Consider the following 26,429-nt stretch of genomic DNA (forward strand, 5'->3'; position numbering starts at 1 on the left):
CTGCTTTTTTTGCTAAATGTGCCTCCTTTGACTTAAAAAAAACTTACATTTTATTTTTCTGTTTGTTCTGATTCTGGGGTACATACTGGTCTATTCCCTCAAGCTATCATGATCATCTCTCTTCTAGTATTAAATTGAATTCTCTCTCTGCTACATTGCAACATTATGAAAATGGTCTTGGTCTTGAAAAATGATACTCGTCATGCAACAGATGCACCTCTGCTTCTTCCCATTAGGGGTCACTCTAACACTCTCAATTGTAATAGGTATATGGTGCAATCATAAATTTGAAGAAACGGGGTGAAGGGTGGGGAATATGGATGATACCCCTTCTTTCTTTTTCACGTTAATAACGGACACTAATACAGTAGCAGCTGAATTTTTATAACAGCAAATGCTATTATAAACATCAATGAAAAGAGCAATGTGAAAACAAGGCCATAATCCTTTTCATTGGCACATAAAAAATAATGCAATGAAACCTTTTAGTTTCTGCATTAATTCTCACTTGCCTCTATGCCCAAGAGGCACAAAAGAAATCTCAGACCTGCTTTTCCCCAGACCTCCCGAACCCGCCAAAGGATTCATTAGAGTGTAGAAAACATCAGAACAGTTATAAACGAGAAGAGGCCATTCAACTAATTTGCAGTGGGTATAGAAAGTCAACACCCCCTTTCAAAATATGTACCTTTTGTTGTATGACACTCTGAAAATAAAAACAAACTAAATTAGGCTTGTTCCATCTTTATTTACGCACAGTAACCCACATTAGCCAAGTGAAAATAACATTCTAAAACATTCTGAAAATGAATTAATTTTACAACAGTAAAACACCTTGTTTGGATAAGTGAACACCCCCCTTACAATTGCATTTGTAAACCTTCTCAGGTATAACCAATAACCTTACAGATCACACAACAAACTAATTGGCTCCCTGTGGTCAATTGTCGTGATTTTGATTAGTTCAGGACAAAAGTAGTGTTTTCTAGAGGATTCCACTGCTTGGAAGTGCATTTCAAAGCAAAGAAGCCACTATTGGCGGAAAGGTGCTTTCAGAAAAAACTTTGAGATAAAGCTGTGGAAAGGAGTCAGGAGATGGGTATAAAATGGTTTCAAAGGCTTTATGTATCCCATGGAGCACAGTCAAGACCATCATTAAGAAGTGGAACAAATTTCCACAAATCTGGCTTGTATGGGAGGGTGCCAAGAAAAAAGCCACATCAAGTCTTGTTTATGTTTTGCTAAAAAGCACCTTAAAGACCTAAAAGCACCTCAATTTTTTTGGCCAGTATGCAAAAGGTATGTCTGGTGAAAACCCAATACATCTTACCATCCAAAGAACACCATTCCTACAGTAAAGCACGGTGGTGGCAGCATCCTGCTGTGGGGGTGTTTCTCTTCAGGTGGGACTGGAGCACTTGTCAGGATAGAAGGGAAGATGAATGATTCAAAATTCAGGCAAATTCTTGAAGCAAACCTGCAGCCCTCAGCCAGGAAGTGGAAAATGGGAAGATGGTTCACCTTTCAGAATTACAACATTTAGAGGTTATTTTAACGTTAATGATTTTCAAGATCATAATATACTTGCAGCCTATGGGAACTCTTAGTTCATTAGATAGTAAAGCTTTATTAATTTGACTCTAGACATAATATTCAGCTTGGATATTATGAATATTAGTGTGATTAATTCTAATACGACAAGATTCTGATACAGCCCACGCCTGGCTCTGAGTGCAACGTTAACAAGGGAAATAATACAGGATGCAGGATGTCAAGCAGATGACAGAACAGCAAGAATGATCATGATTTTTTTCCACCCTTTGGTCTAGCAGTTGTGAGACAGCCGTGGTTCATGCGTTTTGAGTGATAGCAAAAAGAATGAGGGTCATATTTGATTGCTCAATGAGACGGACTAGTTCTTGCTTAAATAATACCACATTTAGTTAAGAGCGGCTGCTTCCCATTTTCCCCTGTCCAAGTTAGAGAACTGTAAGCATAGCCACTGCTATGATATTACATCCAAATACTGAGATATACTGTACTGTAACTAAAGGTTTTCTGTACCTTTAGCAATGAAAGACAAAGGTAGAATTGTGAAGAAAATACATTTAATACTTAAATACATAAGATTCCTTCCTGTATAAAACTGACAGTAGAACACTATTACCAGTTTACAAATCATCACCAAACTTCTCATTAATGAAATACAGACTGCATATATTCTCACATTTGCACTTTTAATTGAACAGATTAAACAGGTGCCACTTTTAATAGCTCTTTTATTAATTCACCATTAATGCTCATAACACACTGTCAAATCCTTTCAGACAATTCAGATTTCATACATTGTTCGTTACCAGTGGTTCTGCCACCAGATCTGAACATTGAGTAGATGGTGCTGGTCTTCAATATTGGGAATGAAGTGGTCTTAACCCCATGAGAGTTCTAGCTAACAGCCATTCTGATCTGACATTTGCTGAGTCTAACCCTGGAGATACAGTAGATCTATAAATTAAATTGGCAATTAGATTCCATGGTAACGCAGGACAAGGTGGAATGGCGGTGCAGTGGTCAGCGTTGCTGTCTCACAGCGCTGGGGCCGTGGGTTCAAGTCCAGACCTGGGATGCTGTCTGTGTGAAGTTGGTACTGTATGTTTGTGTGGGTTTCCTCCTGCAGTCCAAAAACCTACTGGTAGGTCAGTTGAGTTCTGGGAAAATGTCACTAGGTGTGAGTGTGTAGGTGTTGGTCTGTCTCCCATGTGATGGACTGGGTTTACCCTGCCTCCAAGCCAGGATAGACTCTGGATCTCCTGGGACCCATAATAGGAAGAAGAGATTAGAAAATGGATGGATGGACACAGGACAAATGCATACACGACAAATGAACATCATTCAATGCTGACGTAATATTCAGATGGAATTCAATGTGGATGTACAGTAATATTCAGACTTGGGTAAGAATTTGCCCTCTATGAATATTAATGATTTCTTAAAGTAAGCTACTTATGGCATGGTTGAAAGAGATATTACCCTGAATTCCCAAAGTGCAAATTGAAAGACAACATGAAAACCAAAACAAAATGTACTGTATCTCCTCTGCTATAAAAATAAATGAATGTCAAGCTTCAGAGTCCAAATGCAAAAAAAGGTCTTCCTAGAATTCTGAGGCAGTGCATCATTATCAATTTATGAATTCTATTGTAATTAATCCACAGGAAGGCTGAATTATTAACAAAAAAACATTTTCACCTAATACCACCATTTCATTCTTTTCAATAACGGTCTTGCCATTAATGACATGGTTATCAGGACCATCGCATAAATATTGATTATTGACCATAAGCCAGCCTTGGTTCACTGTGATCCAGCTGATTAAAATACAGTATACTAATACCATGCCTAAACCATTAGAGTAACTTTAGCAACAACTTTACCCATTACCAGCAATATTAAAATGTCATTCATTATTTAGTATTGTTTCATTATTTAATATGAAACCCATTAATATCCATCTGTATAATGAAACTGAATATTTGGACTGGATATATACATCTATATACATGTCTTATAGGTGTATATACAATAAATTATACAGTACTTTATACCGTATCCACGGCTAATAATTTATTAAGCATCCATTTTCAAAAACCGCCTAATCCTTAGAGGGTTATTGAAAGAGCAAACCAGTCTCCACCAGGAGGCTCAAGGTGTAAGGCAATATGATTATTTTTTCAAATTCAATATAGCGATAGCTTTCACATAAAATGCCGTTTAGTACCGAGCATATAATTAAACATGCTACCAAAAATTAACAAACATATCCAGTTGTCTGCATTTTACTTAATCGATTAGTTTAAGATGAGTTTTAGTTCTTAATAAAAATATTTGTCTTAAGAAATCTGAGCCAATATTTTTATTTCTTTGCCCTTTAAGAGAAACTACTATTAGTAATAGGTCAGTGAAATCTCACGATGTTGGTACACGTAAATTGCATTCCTGAAAACGAGACAACACGAACAGATCACACGTTTGCACTCTCGAGCCCCAAGAAGGCTGAATTTGGTGGAATCTTGGAATGGGTGTCATCGGAAGACTACCCATATTAATTATGCATCAGCTCTCCACCGCTACTCTCGCAAAGTAACTGCGCCAGCTCAGCTACGGTAAATTGAGATGACTGATGTAAAGCAGAATCGCCATTGCAAAATATTGTTGCGCTAGGATCACCGGAAAATTCTTTAGAGAGTACCTACTGTAGGACTACAATCGTACCATTCCGTATTATTGTAATTGGGAAAAGTAAACCATTCTGAAAGCTGTTTTTAATGTGAACGTTTGACGACTCAACGGCTCAGAAATATGCAAGGAAGAAGCGAGTTCCAGATTGTTGTTTACGCGCTATTTCTACTAAAGACTGTTGGTAAGTATTAAAAATTAAGAACGCGCGAAGGTGTAAAACATTTAATCGTGTTTCCGCGAGCTCGCATATGGCATTTATTTCGGATATACAGTAGGTGGTGTGTACAACCTTATTGATTGGTATCTCATCTCCGACCACAATTTTAAACTGGTTGTTTTACCAAATGCAAAAAAAACAGTGATTTAAAGCAGGTGTTACTTGATAGAAAAACATTTGCATTAATAATAGTAAAGTTTCAATTCATGCGCTGAAATACCTGCAGATTGTTGTCGCATTTTGAGGGTATACAGAATTCGCGGAGGCGGTGAATTTGATCTTTTGCATTTTAGGAACTGGTTTACGAAATTGAAGTTTTGTGTGAAACTGTGTTCGTGTATCTGTTTATTGCGAATCAATCGACCTGTCTGCATTCATTTATTTTAATTTTAATTGGCTTTAACGGTTTAGTATATGGTTTGTAATTTCGAGACGAAATGAAGGATATCCCGCCCAGTGTTAAAGCCACATCAGGAAGAAGCCACAGTTTGCGTATTTTGATTAATAGTAATGGTGATTGCAGTTGCCAATCAAATCCTTATTTCCAATCCGGTTCAAGTCCGTGGCTGTTGAGCATTTCAGAACCAAGGCCAGCGACCGTCTGTACACAGCACTGTCGCCGGGGAGAAAACGTGCTTAGCAGCTTCCTCAGAAGGAGAAAGGTTTCCAATTCAGTCATTTCAGTAGAAGTACCGTGTTTGTAGGTCTGGCAACCAATCAGTAAATCAATAAAACATGCACTTATTACCTAGGTACAATGTATATTATCGAAAGCAGGATTAAATACTAGGGTACATTATCGATATCGAAGAATAAACACCTCGTTAGACTAGATTGCTGTGTATTTAATGTAATTCATGCCCCGTTTCTGTTATCAACATGGACTAATTCTAGTCCGTCCTTAAAATGTATGAGGATATACTGTACCTTCTGTTAACAAACCCAGCTTTTAATAAACAAAATGCAACATTTTCCTTTTTTGTACAGCATTCAATCGTTAAAATATTTAAACAAATAGTAGGAGCTAAATCAGGTTAAACCACTATGATAATTAAAATAACAGAAATTGGTGACATTGGAAACATCTACATTGAGCCTCTTTATAATAGTGTATAATAGTATAATATTGTTCACAAATGGTACACAGTTGTAATATTATATCCCTATGTAAAATAATCCTCACAAACAGGATTTCTAATATCATAGTATATTAATATTTAGGTCACAGTTTTATTTCAGTTGGCATACATGTTTGGTTATGATCTTCTCCTAAATCCGACCATTTATGAGAGTAAGCAAATTGGAAAATTAGAGGGAATGTACAGTAGCATTGTGCATAAAACATACCCAACAGTTTGAGTTTAAAATAAGTCCTTGATGTCTGGAAACTAGTTATTATAGATTAATATGGATTAATCTATAATGGGTTAATGATTAGAGTGGATTAGAAAACTCTCTAGGCTAGAACCATATAAAGGTAGCATGTATGTAGCTATGAGTATTAGCTCAAAACATTTAAAATACTTAATGGAAAAATAATTTGTGGACATGATTGTTAAATGCAGTTATGTAAAATGTGGAATGTTTCAAATTAAATGTGTAAAATACCCTCAGAAAGTATCCTTGTATACTGTTTTTTCACTTGTATTTTTCACTTGTTATTTCTTTGAATAGGAGGGAAGGATGACTAAAACAGTAAATGTTGTAATATTGAAATGCCACATTTTTAAAAATAGTTCTGTGTCCAAATGCTTACAGTTTATTGCTTCCTATCTGTACATTTTCTATCTGAACGTATCTGTACGTTTTTGCAGGATTGATCATCAATATAACTACAGTTGCCTGAAAATAATTTATTATCTCGGTTCAAGTTCTCATCTGAGTCTGCATTCTCTGCATTATGACTGGGCTTTGCATATGATGCAGCTCACAGAGCCATAATACACAGAGGTATTGTGACTCTTAAGAAAGCCTTTTCATTGCTGCATCATTGAAAGCTCAAATCCTCTTTTTTAGCTGCCTGACCAAACAAACTACTAAGCAAACTTTGCTTAGATTGTTACCAAGACACAAACATGCCTGTTTTGACAATTGTGTATTCTGTTGTTTGATTGTCAGCAACAGAAAAAAAAAAGTTTTGTTTTCAGAGTCTGACCTCCCTCCCATGGGTGTCAGGCAAGAGGTCATGTGGACTTGCTGTTATTTCCATGCAAGATGCTGAATGTAGAATACAAATGTGTGCCTTTGGAAAGCGCTTCTTGTCTTTTGTTTTGTTGCTTCACTGTGGTTCTTTAATAGAGTAGGTGCATTTAATCTGTACTGCATAATTTGCAAAAGGTAAGGCAGCTATTGTGTTCCCTGACTAGCTCTGTTAGTAGAGCATGAGACAGAATCTCAGGGTAGTGGGTTCGTGTCCCGCGTCGGGCGCAAGGTTCTCTAATAACCCATACTGGGCAGCAGCAGTATGGGGGGTGGCGGTGTTGGTGGTATCTGTGTGGAAGAAATGTCTGGTAATCTACTTCCGTATCCTGCCATGAAGACTCCATGGATAGTGACAGGGGACCTATCCATGGGGTCGCCATGAGTTTACACTGACTCGATGGCACTCAACAACAACAATGCAGCTATTATGTTGCAGAGCCAGTAATTTCATCTTTAGGACATTTCCAAGAACAAATTAACCTCAGTATTTATTGGCCCTATGTTTCCACTTTTTATATACAGTATATGAAAATAGGACTTGTCAGAAGTCATGTTTTCCTCACTTTCACTTCAGAAAGGATTTACATCTAGTTTTCCTTTAATCTGCAGAAACTCTAAACTAAAATTGGGTCTTAACTTTCATCAGTCGTTCGTCTTTAACCTTAGCTAGTGCAAGATATGTATGTCCTCAAAATGATGTCTTGCCAGTTTAATATACTTTTACGTACAGTGTACTTTCTTTTGCTACCAGTGATACTTTAAATTAATGTCTTAGCAAACATTTAATAAAAGCAAAGCAAGGGTCTCTTAGAAAAATCTTACAACCTTATAAAATTTAATGATGGCATTAAAAACTCAACAAATGAGTGTTAGAATAAAAAGCATCTGTTGTGTTTTAATGCCCTCTTGATTTATGTTTTCATGGAGAACCAACGAACTTCATTCAGTCGCAGTGTCTCCCAGAGTGTTAATTCCTCAATTTCTGAAAAAAAGAATGCAGCAGGGAACAATATGTTTATCAATACGGGTTTGCTTTTGGTTTCACCAGATCATGATACACAAAGAAAAGACAAGGCAAAGGTAATAATAGTGTTTAAATCAGCTGGATCTGAGAAAGCCTTTCTTTAGGATGTACAGTATGTGTATAGACCAGTGTTCATTACAGGTCAGCATGTAATCCTTTCCTGTCAGGGAGCAGCAAGACACATACTGCAAGTACATACAGTACACTTGATTATCTGCATCGTATTGTCTAAATAATATCATGCATCTTTATTTATATTTGAAGCAGTGATGTGTTAAATTACTTTCAAAAGACATTTTATGCATCATATGGCATCCCTATTTCTAAGTCCTTGATGTACATTGTGATACCCTACTCCACACATGAAGGAAGGGACAACAAATTAACTATTTTTTAAAAGGATAGAGATTTCACAAAGGGTAAATTCTGGCAGAAAAAAAATTGGTTTGGAGAGTTAGGTGACACTGTAATGTGGTCCCATAACCTGCATAATATTTGATTCACATCTTCCAAAATAAAGTCCATGAAGGTATTAACAATAGTTGAATGGCATAGCACATTCCAGACAAGTTTAGATGACTTGTCCATATCTACAGTCCTAAAGAGGAATGTGGATTAGCCATATTCCTATGAATTAAACAAATCAATGGAATGGGTATATATTGAATAAGCAGTTTATTATTATTAATTAAAGCAAAAAAAATGTAATCTTCCTTTAGGTTGTCTCAATTATTTGTAATCTATGAAGCGAAGGTAAATTAAATCATTTTTGAAGGTAAGTTGAGCTGTGTTGAGAAATTTCCATTGTCATTGATGTTAGGGTAAAGGGGCATGTCTTAAGGCATACTTAAGAATGATGTCTTTATAGTTATGGACAGTCTCTTTTGCTCTGATAGTACTGTCTCCATGATTGACACTGGTATTGTGAAAGTAACCTTAGAAGTCAGATAATGGATTTTTTTTAAACATGGTTCTGTGACGATCTAGTTCTGAATCTTTTATTTTACTGTGCACAATACAAAGGAAGACTTGCATGGCTGTAGGCCAAATGAATGAGTTAATTAAATAGAAATACCACAGAAAGCTCTCATAGAGATCTTGTTTTGTTTACAAAGGCACCCTGCTCTTTGCAGAAACTGATAAGAGGTCAGATAAACAGAATGCTTCTAAAGGCAGAGCTCTTTGCATTAAACAAAAAGGTTTTTATTAGTGGATCTGAGCAAAAGACACTGATGATGTCTGGTTTGTGATATTTCTTAAATGTTACTTCAAAAGGATAAGAGGAGAAGATATCAATATTTTAATAAAGCTCCAACAGCTTCACATATTAAGCTTTGCGGAATGCACCCATTTAACATGTGATAACAAATGTCTATAAAATCAATAAAAGTGACCTAAAATGCCATTAAAGAGGTTTTATTACCATAGGACAGCGAGTAAGAAAATATACAGTTTTATTTATTGACCATGTACAGTAGTTGTTCTTCTGAAGTGAAGAATGGAACATTTTTCCACGCTTACACAATGAAAGTTCTTTCATCCAGAACATTTATCTTTTAAATCTTTTCTTGCCTTAAAGATATGCATATGTTTTTCTTTGGAATATTTGTTCCAAAGAATATAAAAATAACACTACCTCCAATCCAAGACTTGGAAATACTACATACAGTATATTGAAAAGAAACATTGATAACATTTACATAAACCAGATGGGCTGGTTTGCTTTTGTTTAGAGATTACATTATTAATACTCTACATACTTTATATACTTCTAAACCGTAATTTGGAAAATACGTAGTCTTAAGCAGTAAGGCAGTGCTGCGGTTAGCATTGATTAAATGTTCCCTACATACAGAATATCTTAATGGGTTAGATGTAATGATACAAGTGTGTATGCCCTGATGAAGGCTTCTGAGTGATGAAAAATTAACAACATTAATTGTTTTGGGTATAAATAGAGTAAACGTCCATCTTAATATTCTCGTTATGGCCAGTTGGTTTTAAGTGGGTTCTCTGGTTACTTCTCACAGCCTACAAACATGCTATCTGCTGTATGTTAATTGGTTTCTTAGAACTGACCCATGTATGACAGTGAGTGTCCCCTGCAATGGACAGGCAACCCATCCAGGGTGTATCCTGCGTTGTACCCATGCTCTGCCAGGTTAGACTCCGAATCACAGCGATTCTGACTAAGTCGTTGTTGAAAATGCACCAATGTGTATAGAAGGACAGCACTGCACCTTTTTCACATTTGTTCATTTCTTTAATTCGAATAGTATATTTGACACCATGATTTTTCACAAGCCTAAGGATGGCAATGCGAACCTGCACACACATTGTTGCTCTCCAGAACATGTTTTTAAGAGCTCACCATATGGTCCGTCTACAGAGTTAAAAAGACGGTACACTGCAATGTGGAATCTGTTTCTCTCCTGAGGCTGCGCAAATTAATTGAAAAAGTGTGTAATAAATCAAAGTCCAGAGAAGCCAAGTGGTCTAAGCAGCTGAAAGACAATATTGGAGATTAACTACCAGCAAACCTACAGAAGAAAGTCAACTTTGTTACTGAAATTAATTGCCTACGATGATGTTTATTTATTTTTTTTAATATTGAAAAAGTCTGGAACATGTTCACAATTTTAATCTTTTGATACTGATCCTAGGTGGCATGGTGGCCCAGTGGTTAGCATACATGCCTTGTGGTGATACAGTAGGATCCTGCAGTTCTATCTCTGTGGAGTTTGTATGTTCTCCCATGTTTGCATGGGTGTCCTCCAGGGCAGAGATCATAAGGAGAGCATACAAACTATGCAGGTATCACCCAGGGCTCCTAACATACAGTATCCCAAAATGTAAAAATCTAAGTCACGTTTCAACAAATTTCAATTTTCTTTCTTTTCAGGCGGCTTTTCTGGAGATCATGACCATTTCCTGACGATACATCAGCACAAGCCCGTGAGGCCCGTCATAGTTTATCAGCATGCCGAAGGCACCAAGAAGACAGACTTGGAGGACGTGAACAGGCAAACAAACATCTTCCATTCACCTTCGTATGCCAGGATAAGCAAAGTCCACCCCTCCATGATTGTAAAATGCAGATTTCCTGAAGATACCCATGACCAAAGCATCAACTTGCTGGCTCAGACAGACCATGACCTGCAAGTTGAGAATTCTCCTGTTTCTGCCAGAGACTTGGTATCAGTGGTATGTGTTGCCATTTTTAACAGTCATTTTACTTATACAGTACATTCCCATATACTGCGTTTGACATATATGTGTTTGGCATAACCATAGTGCAAAGTGTTTGGAGCCATCCACCATGGCCAGGATGTGGAACTCCTGTTCTAGCTGTTCAGATATCATTGTACCGGTCTTCTCTCAACTGACAACTTCTCTCTTCCGACTCTTTCTGTATTTCTTGACAAATAATGTACAGTAGGGGTACCCTGACCACCTCATTTTATGGGTTTTGCTAGGACCCGTCGGGTCTTGTGTTTGCCCTTTCACTTAACTTTTACAAAAAATGATCTTAAATATGATTCTGTGAATAACAGATACATACAGTATGCCACCTTCTTTTTTCTTTTATTTGTATCATGTTCAGACTTGTTTTATTTTGGATCACATTCCGGAGCTGCTGCATATTGGGAATGAGTTTATTGTTCAGGAACAGGTAAAAGCTTATTCCATGCTGAAAGGAAAAGAAAAGGGACACAATGTTTGGGCTGTGGAGCCTTCTACAGAGGTCAGGGAGGGAGGGAAACCAGCAGGTAATAAAACATGGGAGAGAAAAAAAGAGGGTAGTTAAGATGGGGTGGGAAGCAAGGGAGAATGAGTCTCGACACTCAGGAAGAACATTAGTTTATTATTCACTGAATGTTTTTGCCTTACAAATAAAATCAGGGAGGCATCTGAAGCAAATATTATTGGGCCCAGTTTAAGTACGGGTAACAATAGTCTTGTATTAACTGTATTGAAATCTTTTTCATATCAGCCATTCATTGGACCCTTTCTTCTAAAAGCTCTCCTTTAATTTGCCATGAGACATATAGTTATTCTAGTTAGAAGGGCAAAAAATAACATGGAATAGTGAAATATTTAAATGGTGTAAAATGTAGTCTGTTAATGGTGTAGTAGAGCTCTTTTTAAAATTCTGAAAATTCTGTTCTTTAAGCTTTGTTAAATACAGGAATTGCTGTAAAAATGAAGCAATGATAGCAGATTTCCCAGACGACATTGGGAACTTACTTTAGTACATAGTACATAATGCAGTATTTTCATTTGGTGATTGCCTACAAAATCAGTTTCAATTAATGTAGTGTCTCAGAGTATTCAAGTCAACCTATTTGATATTCACTGTAGCACGAGTAGATCCATGTTTGTATTGAGACAGTTAACATATCCACAGTGATGATGGTACATTCATGAAAGAATTGATTATTTTACATCACAGAAACTGATGGGTGCCTTTGTGTTCCTTGTTCATTATCAACAATAGAAGTTAACTTGTATGTACAGTACTGTATGCTAAATGTCTAGATGAAAAGTGCATCCATACCATACATTAGGTTTTCTATGGAAATGATACCTATTAATATCAGTGGCGACCCATATATTACAGGAGCAATAAATCCATAGAAATGATGTCAGTGTCGTCAGCCCAGGAACAAAGCTTTTAGACACACTTTTATTACAACAGGTTTATTGGCTGTGGTTTAGGAAAGGAGCGGCAGAAACATTAACATGCTTCTTTCTATCAAATTGCATTGGCAAATTAAATTACCAAAGTCTAAAGATAGAGTCTAATGAAAGTCTGAGTTTGTAGATTTGTCCAGACCCTGTTGATGTGATAGTGCCGGCTAATACCTTGTTTTCCCCTGCTTTGTTCATCCTTTCAAGGTCAGGGGAGGTAGATTATTATCACTGAGGTAAATGTCCATCTGGAACTAATCCAAAATCCAAGACTACAATAGTTTGGCCATTACAATATTGATAGATTTCATCTGATTGTATAGTGTTTCGCGCCTTCTACCCTGGTACTAAAACAGCTAAAAAGCATCTAGAATGCAGCAGATAATGAAAATAATCATTATAAAATATCACCGGGAGAGTTTCTGAGGGATAGACATTTAATCTTTTCTTTACTGCTATACGTTATTCACTTTATATTTCTATGACATTTCTGTATTCTGTGTTTTAATCTTTCAAATTACTTTAACAAGGCCCCAGTTAAGGTACACGTGTTGTCCTTTCGCTGGTTTTTAGGGCTTTGTTATACCTACAATGACTAACTCTTTCATACAAGAACTCTTCCAAAATAATTTGGACAAATCCAGAATCTTGGTGATGAAAAATGTCTGTGTTGGCTAGGAATACAATACTTTTCTATGGGGTTTTAATGTATAATTTTATGTTATGTGTTTAATGTTGCGTTTTGCATTTAGGTTGTGTTGTTATTATTAGGAAACAATTTTTTAAAAAGATATACAGTACATAAAGCACTGCTTCAGTTCAGGGATCATGAGAATATACTGTAAGAATGTTTGCAAATTAGTTGTTGGGCAGGCCCATCTACCTCTTTTGATTGGTAGAAGCTACTGTAATTTGTCCAATGTTATTTCATCTTCTTGAGAGAAGCAATGTTTTAGAAACTGAAAATAATGGCTGTGTATCATGTTCCATACTCCAACAACCCTTTCAGTAAATACGGTAGGTACGGTATTCTCAGTTTCAGAAACACAACCCCTCGTTTTCTGTCAAGTCCTGTGGTTTGTGTTTCGTCATTGATTTTGAAAAAGTCCACTGAATTGACTGTTTCAGTGCCTTGGAAGGTTCTGAATACTTGAATCGTGTCCTCTCATCCTGTTCTAGTCTGTCAGTGTAGGACATTCCTTTGAGTCTGGTAATATGCTGTACATGGTTGCTCTTCTATAGACTGATTCCAGAGCAGCAACATTTTTTTTCTGCATAGTAACTTAAATGAAGTTTTACTAACACATTACAGTTACAGTTTTAAAATAGCATTCATTGATTTAAATTCTTCATTTGGAACTCACATTATTTAAAATGGATAACATAAATGCTTAAACATGTCTTTATCTTTTCTGGAAAACATTTATATTTCATGTTCAGTGTTTCCCATATTGATCATGTTTGTGTTTTATTACCTGCTTATTAAACATTCTGCATTTGTCTACAAGAAACAATGTAATTTAAACAATGTTAAGATCCCACATATGAAGTATGTCTAAATGTTTTTGAATTTCCACCTTCTACAATGTTTGCTAATTCTCTTAATTTGGCATTGTGCAAATATGACTAGCTTAATCATTTTACCAAATGAAGATATTTTAAATAAATCAGGAAGAGCATTAATCCGAATAAAGCTCCCTGTGGTATTCCACTCATTAAGTCAATATTTCAACAGACTCTTAATCCAAGAAAATGTGTTTCCCTGAATACTTGCCACTTGTATTTTTAGAATTAATCTTTAATGAGAATTTTTATCACACTTCTGAAAATCTAAATTTACCATATAATATTCTGAATTTATATCAATTTGCTGGTATTGCTTGTTCAAAAGAACTATATAACAAATGAGACCTACAGTATGTTTTCTAAGTTAGTTAGTTATAATGTTAACTATAGTACAGTATATCCTGAACTTCAGTTGTAAAGATGCTCTTCTTCAGTAGTTGTAAGAAAACAATATTTGAAGTGTTTGATATTTAAAAAGCTTTTTAAAGGATTTTTTGTGAGAGGTGATTTCAGACATAGTGGCTATTTTGTTGTGTTTATTTTAAGAAACTAATGTTTCCTCAGGAAATAAGCAAATATTAAAAGTGATTGATTGAGACTTGAATTTGTATTCTTTGCTGCTGTCATATCCCCTTCATACTAGTTATTAAAGCAGTTTGTACAATATACAGGGGAGATTGACAGTAGAGGGTAGATTGTGTTTTATTTCAATGTATATTGGAACTTTACCCCTAATTTATTTCTTTTATTTATATTTTTCTTCAGTGAAAGGAACAAAATATGCATGAATTGATCTTTTCCTTTCATCCTGAAAAGTAAAATGTATGCTGATTAAATATAACGAAATTCACATCTGCAGAAGATAGAGATATATACAGTACAAGTTATACCCTATATAATGATATAATAAATGTGAGGGAAAATTATGATAGAAAGTTACATACATTTTAAAAAAACAAACAATATTGAGTCTTAGCAAACGAGTGAATCCCAGTTCTTTCAATATGTGGTTGGGAAGACAATGTGTTTTATTTGACTTAATGTCCTTTTGTCACAGTATGGAAATAATTAAAAATAAAACTGAAATTGTCTAGTACAGTATTAAAAGGCACATTAGCCTCACAACTTGCTGCCATTACCTTTTATTCCTTTATCTTGTTTTGTCAGTAGAAAAAGTATCTGTTTAGCCTCTTGTGATTTAATATGCTGTGTATACAGCTCAGCTCAGCTCAGCTAAATCATTAGGTAATAGCAATTCTTTGTTTTCTTATTTTTGCATAACTGTGCTTGTGTTTGTTAGATTTTTTTTGTCATGTTTGCCATTGACACCCTGGAGCTATTTCTTAAGGTAAGTTAGATGAACACCCTGTTATCTTTACAGTGATAGGCTTATACTGTACAGTAGGTTGCTGAAAGAGATGGAGTTAAAATTTAGTCCATGATTGTCAGCTGAGTACAGTACCCTGGACAGCGCTCAGAGGCCTGCATTTCCTGATCCCAGCTGTATTCTATAAATTGAGTCACAGACCTGTGACTAGATGTTTCAAAAAAGCTCCAAATACAAATATTTATTTATGAAAGCCGGAAATTCCCCATAATTCCCTCCCACCCGTACCCATCTTCCAGTTAAGCCAATCACAATTTTAAATCCTTTAGTAACACTATGACTGTGATAAAGTATTACAAATGAAAGAGTTGAAAATTCTATAGCATGTCAAGTTGAAATGTATAACTACAGTTTATTTTTTTCCGCAATCATGAGGCTGGAGTTTTTAAACCATGAGCAAAAGAATGCGTCCGTGCTGGGAATTGTACATCAGGGTTAAGGCTATTGAGTTGAGGGGGTGTTTTTTTCACTTTTTCCACACACAAGTGCAGCTAGTCTTTGAGGTTACATTTCAGATATGGTGGCTAGAATTGTCAAGAGCTTTAGAAAATGTGTCCCTGGTGTAGTGGATTCTGTGAAGCTTTACTAATGGATTGGTGACTTGATACAGGAATAGCTCTGCCTAGTCGTAGGTAATGCAGCATTGTTATTGAGAATCTCTGCTTCCCATCTACATGTTTATAATTTATTCAGTAGCGAGACCAACTGTCTGTAATATGAAGGGTACAGAAAATAAATCTTAAATGAAGAAGTGGAAGAGCAAAAGAAAATACTGTATAGTCAAATCTTGGCAAATGTGCTGAATTTTGATAAGCCTACATCCCATTTTTGTTTTGAATGTATCATGTCTTTACCATTATGTGAAATTGCCTTCTCATAATTTCTATTCGCTGAATAAAACAATTGGAATAAATGAATGAAAGAATTAAAAAAGATCATATCTTTACATAATCATGATTCCCAAGCAAAACAGTACCAGAAGCAATACTAAGATTCTAATAATCTTTAAGTATCCTCTTAATGAGAGCTAGGTTATGTAGATAATACCAAATAAAAAAATCCTTAACAGCAGCTCCCTTTATAAGAATTTAAGAACCTTTGGGAATGAGAAAAGGGACAATTGGTACATATTGCTTGTTTGTTGTCTTTGTAGCGAAGTTAATCAAAAAGAATTTTGTCCAGCCATTTCTTGAAGGAGCTCAGAGTCTCATCCACCTGTCTGGGAAGCCTGTTCCAGACTCTCAATTCTTTGTGTAAAGAAGGGTTTCCTATTCTCTATCCCAAATGAACAGCCTTTTAAACTGTGATTGTGACTGAGTGTCCTTGCTTCATTACTGAGTGCAGAATTGGTTGGTCCTCACTATACCCCTTATAATCTGATATACTGTACATGGATCAAATTTCCTCTCCATCCTCTTTGCTCTAGACCAGGAAAGGGTAGTCCTGGTCCTGGCAGGCCAGTGTGTCTGTAGTTCTTAACATCCTGCATTAAGTTAGCTCATTATTGGCTTAACAGCACCAGGACTCTTAATGCCTTGATTTAAATAAAATATTCACAAATTTGTTATTATTGCCATAACTTCCAGGTCTTTAATTATGAGGATTGTAAATTATCTATAAAACCTGGTGGACTGGTAGTGAATATCTTTGCTCTAGACCAGAGAGATTTAACATGGCTGTACTTTAAAATGCCCTAAGACAAGGACTCATTTTTGTCCTCTTGTTGGTTTGGTTTTGGTCTTTCATGACATAATCGTCTGCTGTATTCTTCAGTAAAGCAAAAGTGTAGTAAAAGCAGATGCTGCAGAATCATATGGAAATTGCAATGCAAATGATTAACATAATGCCATATAACCTAGTAAATTTTGTTATAGCTGTTACAGTTCAAGCAGAGATTTCTAGAGTATAAAACATACCACTGTTTTCCATAACGCTAAACCAAAGCTGTTTAAGTTAACTTCATAGCTGTTCACATTATAAAAAAAATGTTACAAATGCCTTTTTGATCCTACGATTTTCTACCATTTGTATGCATGTCTTCAGATAGTATAAATACTCTGTACCAAATTTACCTGGATTGTTTCGGCTCATTATTGTACTGTATCTTTATTTCCTTTCTTACTGATAGAACCCAAGCCGTGGTAATGGCAAGAAAATGTCAAGGATGTTACCCCTGCCGCTCGTAGCTCTAATCTAGTGAAAGGGTCACCAAGGAGTCTCAGAGTAACAGTTTTCTGTCCAACGAGTCAACTGTAAATATTCGGCTTCTTGGCACACACCCTGAGGTGTAATAAATCATTTCTCAGCCTCTGCTCTGTGTGGACCAACCACGTGACCAATCCCCACAGGGAAGCTGCCTCAGCTGCATATTAACTAATGGAAGCTGAGTGGTGTGTGAATGAAGGCACCAGGAGTGGCCTGGGGACTCACTCGGCGCCCTTTAATGCCTCTACTTGCAGGCCTTTGAAGGAACAGAACAGCAGAACCAAGGGCCGTTAAAGGAGGTAATGATGATAGCGGTGGAGATGAAGTGTGTGGGGGATGTGGGTGAGTTACTCTGGAGTACTCTCTTTCAATTTTTATAGTGTTTCTTTAAGCCCATAGTAAGACATCCATTTCCAAGAGCAGCTTTATGAGCTGTGTTGGTCCTTGGGGCACTTCATAAATCTCGAGTGAATTGACTTTTCATCACTGGAATGGATGTTTACAGTTGTAAGGACATGCTGTCAGTGTTCCAATGTCAATTGCCAGCATGGTCAATAACCAACAAAAGCAGTGAGGTTTCTCAGTCCAAATTACAGTACAGTACATTGACTCTTATTCTTACAACAGTTTTTCTTCCTTGTACTTTCAAATCTTCCTACAAATGGATTGTAACCAAAACACATAAAGTTAATCATGAAAGTTAGGAGGAGGACAGAAGTCCAACTCAAATGAATCACTTGCCCTCACTGAGGTATAAATACTGAGTTTTTTACTTTGCTATTGAGACAGGCCTTGCAGAAACACAATGCCCAGTATTAGGATTCTGACTAACTTGTCCTAATTGTCAGGAAATCATCCTCTCATGCAAGGTGAATTAAAGCCAAGTTACAGTACAGTACAGTATAAGGCCCTATACTGTATATATATATAATAGTATGTCAAATGAATTAGTTCTGTGGGTGTTGTCTGGTTCTCAGTTGGACCTTACAGGGAAGGGCACAATGAGCTGAACACTTTTATTCACTCCAAATTTGCCCAGTTGAGTGTAAGTGGACTAGCTCAAATCAGCATTCGAGACCCTTGCTTAAGTGCACTATTGTAAAGGAGAGTAAGATTATGACGCACTGTTCCATTTTTGGAAATCGTGTTTTAACCCTGGATGTCAGGAGCAGCTTGGGTTTATAGAGAATTTTGAGAGAAAAAGAGTTAAAGAGAGAATGTATTTCAGGTTATTAGCATATTAGGGTGCTAATCCCTGGCATATTAAATAACAACATGAATCATGAATCCATGAATCAGAAATATCTTGGCAGTAGGACCTGCCGAATATTCTGGAATATAGATTTTGCTGATGATTTATTCAGCCACCAGGTGTCTCTCCTTTCATGCTTTCGAAAAACAGGGACAATCCTGTTCCAGGAAAGACCTTTACGTACTGTATGTGTTCATACTGCAGGCAGGATTCCTGTGAAATTAAATGCTACATTTCCAGGGAATCTTTGCTGGCAGAGTGTAAATCACAGGGTTTGCTATCAAACATTCGCTGTAACTGTGAGCTGGCCGGCCATGTATGGTACAAGAAAGACACAGGGAAAGGGAGGCACAGGAGATGGTTACTGATATTAATAAAATCTTTTAGATTAAATCTAAATTGTCAGTAGTTTTTATAACTGTCTTTGGAGGTTTGGGATATCTACAGAGCCCTCTGGGACACAACTCCTATGAAAAAGGAATGATTGTGATGTGTTGGTGTGTTGTCTTGAGGTATCTTTTGGTTTACATTGTACCCTGTTCAAATGCAAAACTTGCCAGTCAGATTCCAAGCATGTGAAATGTACCCAACTTGCTGTTTGTTTAATTTTGCTATACTTTTTTTCTCTTAAGCCCTAATAGAACTAACTACTGTAGATAGTCCTGTGTGTTAACTGGAACAACACTTTCTGTACTGTACTGTACATGCCATATTAAAGTGACAGTGAATTCTGGAATGCAAAAGTAAATGATGCCCCAGACATCTCTGGGGCTTGTTGCTTGTTTAATTGTCTGTCATGCCCTGTGCAACAGAAAAAAGTATTACTGTTTGGATGAAAATATCATCCGTGCAAATTTCATTGTTCTACTGTATGTCCAAAGGGATTTGCATTCTTGCTAGCCTCTGGAATTTCCTGGTATTATCCTGTTCTATTTTCAGTGTACTTACCATGTTTATATCTCAGTGAAAAGCATTTTTGAACAACTACGTCCTTGGTATAGAAAAACATTTTTATTGACATGCTGATACAGTGCACAGGAAGTGGAATCAAATTACCATTTGAACAAAAAACGAACATTATTTATTTTAATTTGATGTGTCAAAGCAGGGTGACGTTATAATCACTGTATAGTTACTTTTGTCTTAATACATCTTTCTGGCTTATATGTAATTTTTTGTTTTTAATATGAAATATTTCAAGACTCAGGCAGTATATACAGTAGGTATATTGTTATTGGAAATACTGCATTTATTCTGTGTTAGTAAATTACTTTTAGCACTCTCAGACATACAGAGACTCATTTAGATTATCCTGGGAAAATAATCTCAGAACATTGTTACAACATTGCACAGAGCAGAACAGATATTTAAGGGTTTAGCATTTGCTCTAGTCTAGAGGTAAAGGTTATTTTGAAGTGTTTTTGTCTGAAAGCTACAATCCTTTGCAGTTAATGCAAGTGCGAACAAATGTTTCTATTTTGACATTTCTCTGGCAGTTTATACACCTCAGATTGTGCTGGAATATGTAAAGCAAAGAAAGTTGTCTTCTTTTGGAAACTAATATGATGGACAATTTTCCTTCAGGTGCTGAAGCTACACAGACTGAAATCACTATTTCCCTGTATGCAGAGCCAAAAGAAAAGGGTTTGTCTCATTACAAGAAGAAGTGAAAAGATTATACACATACAGTATATTCCATGTATAGATAGCCTTTGTGTTTCTTTTTTCCTTTCTGGCTGTTTGGTGCTGTTATTTTTCTAGGAATTGTACTGACACTTTTCTGCTTTTGTGATTGCTCTAAGTATTAATTTATGCATATCTCTTTGTTTATTGCAAAAACTAATAATACCCAAGGACAACAACTAATATTTGCCACTATGTTAAAACATTCATCAAAGTGTTCCCTTTGATAGCTGTTATTTGGGGAGCTGGTTTCCCCTCCCCTGCTTATTTCCTGCTCAATGAAATGTTTTAAACTGGTGTGTCTTACAGAAAGCGGAATTCATTAAGTCTTAATGAACTGGAAGTAATTGATCACTTCAATGTGATTGAATGAAATGCATTCATTTCTTCAAAAGGCATTATTCTCATGTTAATTCTGCTTTATTTGCAGCAACTTTGATGGGATTGTTTTTGTGATGGTGGTGTTTTTGCTAAAAAAACAACAATTTTTCTATGATTGATTGCTTGACGTGTTCATTAGATAGCCAGTGGCTATAAAAAATGAGAAAACAAAAATGAGAAAATTAGCTATTTTGACCTTGATATGCAGATTGTTTTATTAAACGTGTTTTCTGTTAGGGTTCCAGATTATTAGAAATCTAGCCTTTTGTTTCTGACGTTGGTATAAAGCCAGTGCTTAAATCGCATTTCTCTTTTCTTGCTTCGTTCATTTAAAATGAAGTGTTAGATGTCTGCTGTGTTTTTTTTTCCCCTGTGTTTTCAGCTTTCTCTTACCGTGACACATTTGTTGGGAAGGGAGAAGAGTTACCATGAGCTATGCAAAAGAGATCCCCGTGCAGGGTTCGACGTGGTGTTTCTGTGTATTATTTTTAGTGATAAGGCGAATGTAAGGTTACATCAATAATACATGACAGGAAAAGTCAAGACACTCTCCTGCCGACAGTGAAAGTTGAGCGTACATTCAGGCAGCTGCTCAGAGGCACTGCTTTAGTGCCTGCCTGTCAGACTGCTAGCTCCATTATCCGTACCAAAACAGAGCACTGTTATTTCAGTGAGAAATGACTGCGTATGTAAACATCATAGAGCACAGACAATTCTGAAAATGAAGATGGTTCTGGCAGCATTTTCAGCAAGCAAGCTGCTCTGGTGTGCCAACATAAATCATCACGACATAAAGAGCATGGTGTTATCTTTGTAGCTGCCAAAAAGCTAAATTCTGATGTTAGTACACATAATAAAAACATAACCTACATTTCAAGAGCTAAATATGGACAATCCAGTGAGATGTTCAAGTGAGGAGGCAACTTTTCTAAGATACACAACTACTGAAGGAAAAAAAACACACCAAAAAGCAGCTGTCGTTATTGTCTGTTATTATTAGTGTCTAGGGTGGCACTGTGACGCAGTGGTTAGCATTAGCAGCACTGGGGCCCTGTCTTCAGTTTCGGACCTTGGGTGCCCTGTGCGTGGAGTTTGTATGTTCTCCCCGTGTTTCTGTGTGTTGCCTCGTTGTTATGAACCAAATTGTTCTGGATGGCGAAACCTACTCCATGTGGCCGTGGAGCTGAGGATTTCCTTTCCAAAAAATATGGCCCCCATTAATAGCTGTTATGAATCCCAGTGATAAGGTATGAGGATCCTATGCAGACGAAGGAGCAGGTAGATACCGAATCGAGGGTATAATCCAAAACGTCAGGCGAGTTTGTGGTCAAAAGGCAAAAGGTAGTTCAAAAGATGGAAGATACAGAGACAGGAGTACAATCCCAAACGACTGGCAAGGTTCAAGTTCGAAGGCCCAAAGGGAAGTTCAGGAGCCGGGAGAAGTATCGCAAGCTAGGTAGAGCTCTCTAGGAGAAGACTCAATACCGAGCAGTGGGAAGCGGGTTTGGATGGTTTAAATAGCGCTGCCTGCCGCATGGTAGGGAATGAGCTGATGGATTAACACGTGCGGTGGCGCTTGTTATTATCAGCCCACTGCTGGCAGCTCCTTTATGGGTTGACCTCTGCTGGCTGGCGGTCGTGACAATAGCCTCTGTTAATTTCTATAAGTTATCCTTCATCAGTGAGGCTGGTTTCACCGAGTGCAACAATGTGGATGTCAGGCCAACTCATATTGCATATTGCAATTGCTGTTTGATGCTTGGGGTGTTCAGATTTTGGGTTATCAATCAGGGTCCTCATATTAAAGCAGCCAACATTTACGTTGTCATTCTTAATCTTTTGTTGACCGCTAAGATTTGTGCTCCCTCTGGTTGCAATGAGCCAGACAGGATATTGTTAGGCAGACTATGTTGAGGGCGCCTCTGGGTGAGAAGAGTGGTTCCTTATGAGGCTGCTCAGTCTACAGCTAAAGCTGCAGGGATGCACTCCTTCCTATTCCTAGCGCATGACAAGCTTCTTATAGCTGCCACCCTGGTGCCAGGCCATGACTAGGGGCTTCCAGCTGCACCATGCTCTCCTCTAGCCATTCACACAAGGACTTGTTTGTGGATAATTACAGTATGTGTGTTAATGATTTAAGGTGGCACAAAGTTCCTGGAGGGTGCTAGTGTGTGAAGATATGTATGTGCAGTGTCTGTTGCACTCCAGCTGCAGCACAGGGCTTGACCAGAAGCAGAGTCTGTGTCCAATGGCAGGGCAAAAACCCAGATGTTTGGGAGACTCATCCTAAAGCACCAGGAGTATCCTTCTGCCAATTGCCTTTGACCACCTGCACCGCAGCTCATCTGCCCTACAAGAATGTGCCATTGGCCACTTGATTTCCACCCAGGATTTTCTGTGGGGATTTTTTTTCCTAGCCTCCTTCCTTCCGGACATCACAAGGCACTGGGTAGCTTCTCCATAGCCGCATTAGCCAGCACGCTTCCGGGTAATTTCAGGGAAGCCTTCATGGTAACAGTAGTAGTGTGGATGGCAGTAATCACCCACCATACATCACCCTGTCTGGCAAGCCTGTACCTTACCTGTTACCATGTCCCAAGGCAAGGACGAGGGTTGGGAGGCAGAAGGAAGAAGAAAGAGGATTTGTTTTCTCTGCGTACACCAGTTTCCCCCCACAGTCTATGAACATACTGTACTGGTAGGTTAAATGGCTTCTGGCAATGAACCTCCTCGAGTGCTCTGGTATCATACTGTACATGGTATCGGTGACTCCTTCTTGAAACTCCTGACCTCTCAGGCCCAAACTTCTCGTTAATCGTTGTCACCAACTCGATGCTTGTCTACCCACAAGGCAACTGACTCCCTTTATTTTGGGCCTCTGCTGGTATCTTCCTATACACCGCAGTACAGGCTGACCAGACAGGTCAATGAGTTTATGTTCGGTGCACCAGGAGCAATTCCGCTATCAATCTGATGTGTTTCTGTTTAGTTCCTGTGCTCTTAGGCCTGCTCTATTACATTTTCTAAAGGTTGTAAAGAACGCCAAGCGCATTATGGAGTGTGTGTCTCACCCACTCTTTTGTAAATTTACACTCCTCCCATCTGGGAGATGCCTCTGTGTTTTTTTTATCCTTTTTTGTTATTTGTTATCCTCTCTCAAACAATGCAAAGTAACTCATTTACAGTATCTCCTTTAACGGTTTTGTACCATCTTCTCCGTTAGTTATGTTTGTCTTCCTTGTTTTATTGTTGTATGAGACTGTGGTGTAAAACAAATTTCCCCCAGAGGATAATTAAGCTTGAATTGAATTGAATACAGTAAAAATCCAATGCCACTTTGCTGTGATAAGTAGTTCTTTTTCAGCACAAGCAAGTTGCTCGAGAGATTAATTAGATTTTTGGCATGTCGCACTCAACACCATAGCAACCATTGAAAACACAATGATGACATTGTCGTAACTTGCTCACGCAGCAATATGTATACAGTAAATACAGTAAGAAAACCAAGAAAATAACATCCTACTTACCTCTCAGTTCCTACACCACGTCCGTGTAACCTGCTTCCTTACAGGTAGCTCAAAGGGGCTTCTTCTGGGTCAGAGCAGTGCCTTCCCAGTTACAGAATCCCAGATTATGTCTAAAAGCAGTTTCAACAGTACAGTATATCATATACCCAGGTGTCTAGAGGGGGTTATCCTCTGGACCAAGCCCCTCAGAGGTTTGTATTCTACTACCAGAAGTTGTGGTTTTCCTCTCTGCCGTTCCCACATGGTCTTCTATTCCTAGACTGTCAACCTCTCGCTACAGTACAGTAGTTCCCTTGGTTCTCTTGTTTCAACCACACCAATAGTACACAAATGACCAACAGAGGAATCTGCCAAAGCATCTCCCCCAAGCCTGCCACTCCATTACCTTACTATAGCTACCTGTCTTTCACAATGCAATCATTGGGCTTGCTATACCAGTTTAAAATGAAATGCTCAACCCTCGATAATAATCCCATATGCTGAATCACATCCTGCTCCTCTGACAAATTTTGGACACTTTTGCATAAGGATAAGGATTGCCTAAACCCTGCATATCCTGACCAAAGTCAAGAATGGGACGTCATCCTAGAATTCACTTTTGTTTTGCCAGTCCCATATTTTACTCATACCTATAGCAGTCTTGCCCACCTCCAACAGGGGGTCAACAGCATCTGTTGCCAGATACCGATCTTACCTGCCCTGCCAGCCCTTCTAGTTCCACATGCTTCACCTGCCATTTTGCTCTCACGTGTCACTGAAAGGCTCCCTTTCTGAATCTTTGCTCTTCGTTCTACTAAGTCAGCTTTATTGTACCTTCGAAAGGGATACAGTCTACACAGCAGGTGGACAGGTCAGTAATTTCAACCCAACAAAGTACAGAAGCTCCAACGGACGCTTTCTATCATCTTCGCTCTCAGAAATCCCTGTGCATGCTTTATATCCCCAGCTCGCAAAGCTGACACTTCTGATTACTCTTACAGATGCTATCATCCGATTTCAATACCCTTTAGGGACGTGTTAGAAATATTTACTCCGTCGTGCCACCCAAATTGAGTTGAGAAAGTGCTGCAACCTGATACAGTTCGTTTACAAAAATCTTTGGGTATTGCTCTCACCTTCATGTCATTCCTCATCTTACTGCACCCAGGTCCGTCTCAGCACAATGTCCTTTCCAACCTTTTCATTCTTACCCTCCATTAAGTGTGAGATTTCGCTTTTTTCTGTCACTTCAGTTATGCGACAACTATCATCTTACAGGGACACTTTTCTCTCCCATATCCTCGTTATAAAAAATATTCCTTTCTAGGGTACTCAGTTCAGTGTTTATGCTGCTCGTGTCTCTGAGCTCTCAAACAAGATAGCCAATTTTTACTCCTCCTTCCAAGGATTCTGGACCTGAATTCTGGTCACGAAACAACCTGCTGCTTCTATCCCTCTATTTGAAGTTCCAAATCAAATGGGAAAAAATGTCCCCATTCCCTGCACTTTTTAATGACTTTGTCAGAGCGCTATTCTCCAAAGCTTTGCACACCACACTTTGCACTGCCACTAGAGTGCATCACCTCTATACAGTCCCCACCGAGGCTGTTAACTTTCTTCAAAGCAAATACTATTTCTTTCTTAAAGGCCGACTCTTGAAAATTCAGTTTTTACTTCATCTAGTTCCTTGCAGCATACCAAATGAATCCTGCCAGCCTACCACTCTTGACTAGATCCCAATGCAGACAACCCTATCTGCCTTCATGATAAGGCAGATAGATAGGTTTTAAGGTGGTAAATGCTTACCACCTTAAAACAAGAACAACCGATCAGTAACGTCAAAATGCTTTACAAATAGAATTTTGTCATCCACACTTGTGAATCTCTTAGTGCACACTATTATTCCCATTCTTCTCACTTAGCCATCTCATCCGCCTCTCTGTTCATTGCTTAAAACTATCGAGTCATTTCTCTGTACCTACAGTACTTTGACTTCAGTGTCAGGCTGACTATAGCACTGTTTACTTCTCCGGCCTCCCTTTCAGAATTGGTGTGCATCATCCACAGCCTATGAC

The 26,429-nt window shown here is 37.8% G+C and overlaps 1 protein-coding gene across 1 annotated transcript in view; it reads left to right on the forward strand.

Annotated features, from left to right (window-relative positions):
• The first annotated feature begins 3,939 nt into the window (after positions 1–3,939).
• Positions 3,940–26,429, forward strand: part of ptprr (protein tyrosine phosphatase receptor type R) — a 93,181-nt gene continuing 70,691 nt past the window's right edge. Inside the window, exons 1-2 of the mRNA XM_015352905.2 lie at positions 3,940–4,420; positions 10,585–10,886. Of these exons, the coding sequence (XP_015208391.1) occupies positions 4,360–4,420; positions 10,585–10,886 (363 nt within the window). The 5' untranslated portion in view covers positions 3,940–4,359. The remainder of the gene's footprint in view (positions 4,421–10,584; positions 10,887–26,429) is intronic.

Source organism: Lepisosteus oculatus, chromosome 7 (assembly GCF_040954835.1).
Source record: "Lepisosteus oculatus isolate fLepOcu1 chromosome 7, fLepOcu1.hap2, whole genome shotgun sequence".
In the NCBI taxonomy this organism is placed as follows: domain Eukaryota; kingdom Metazoa; phylum Chordata; class Actinopteri; order Semionotiformes; family Lepisosteidae; genus Lepisosteus; species Lepisosteus oculatus.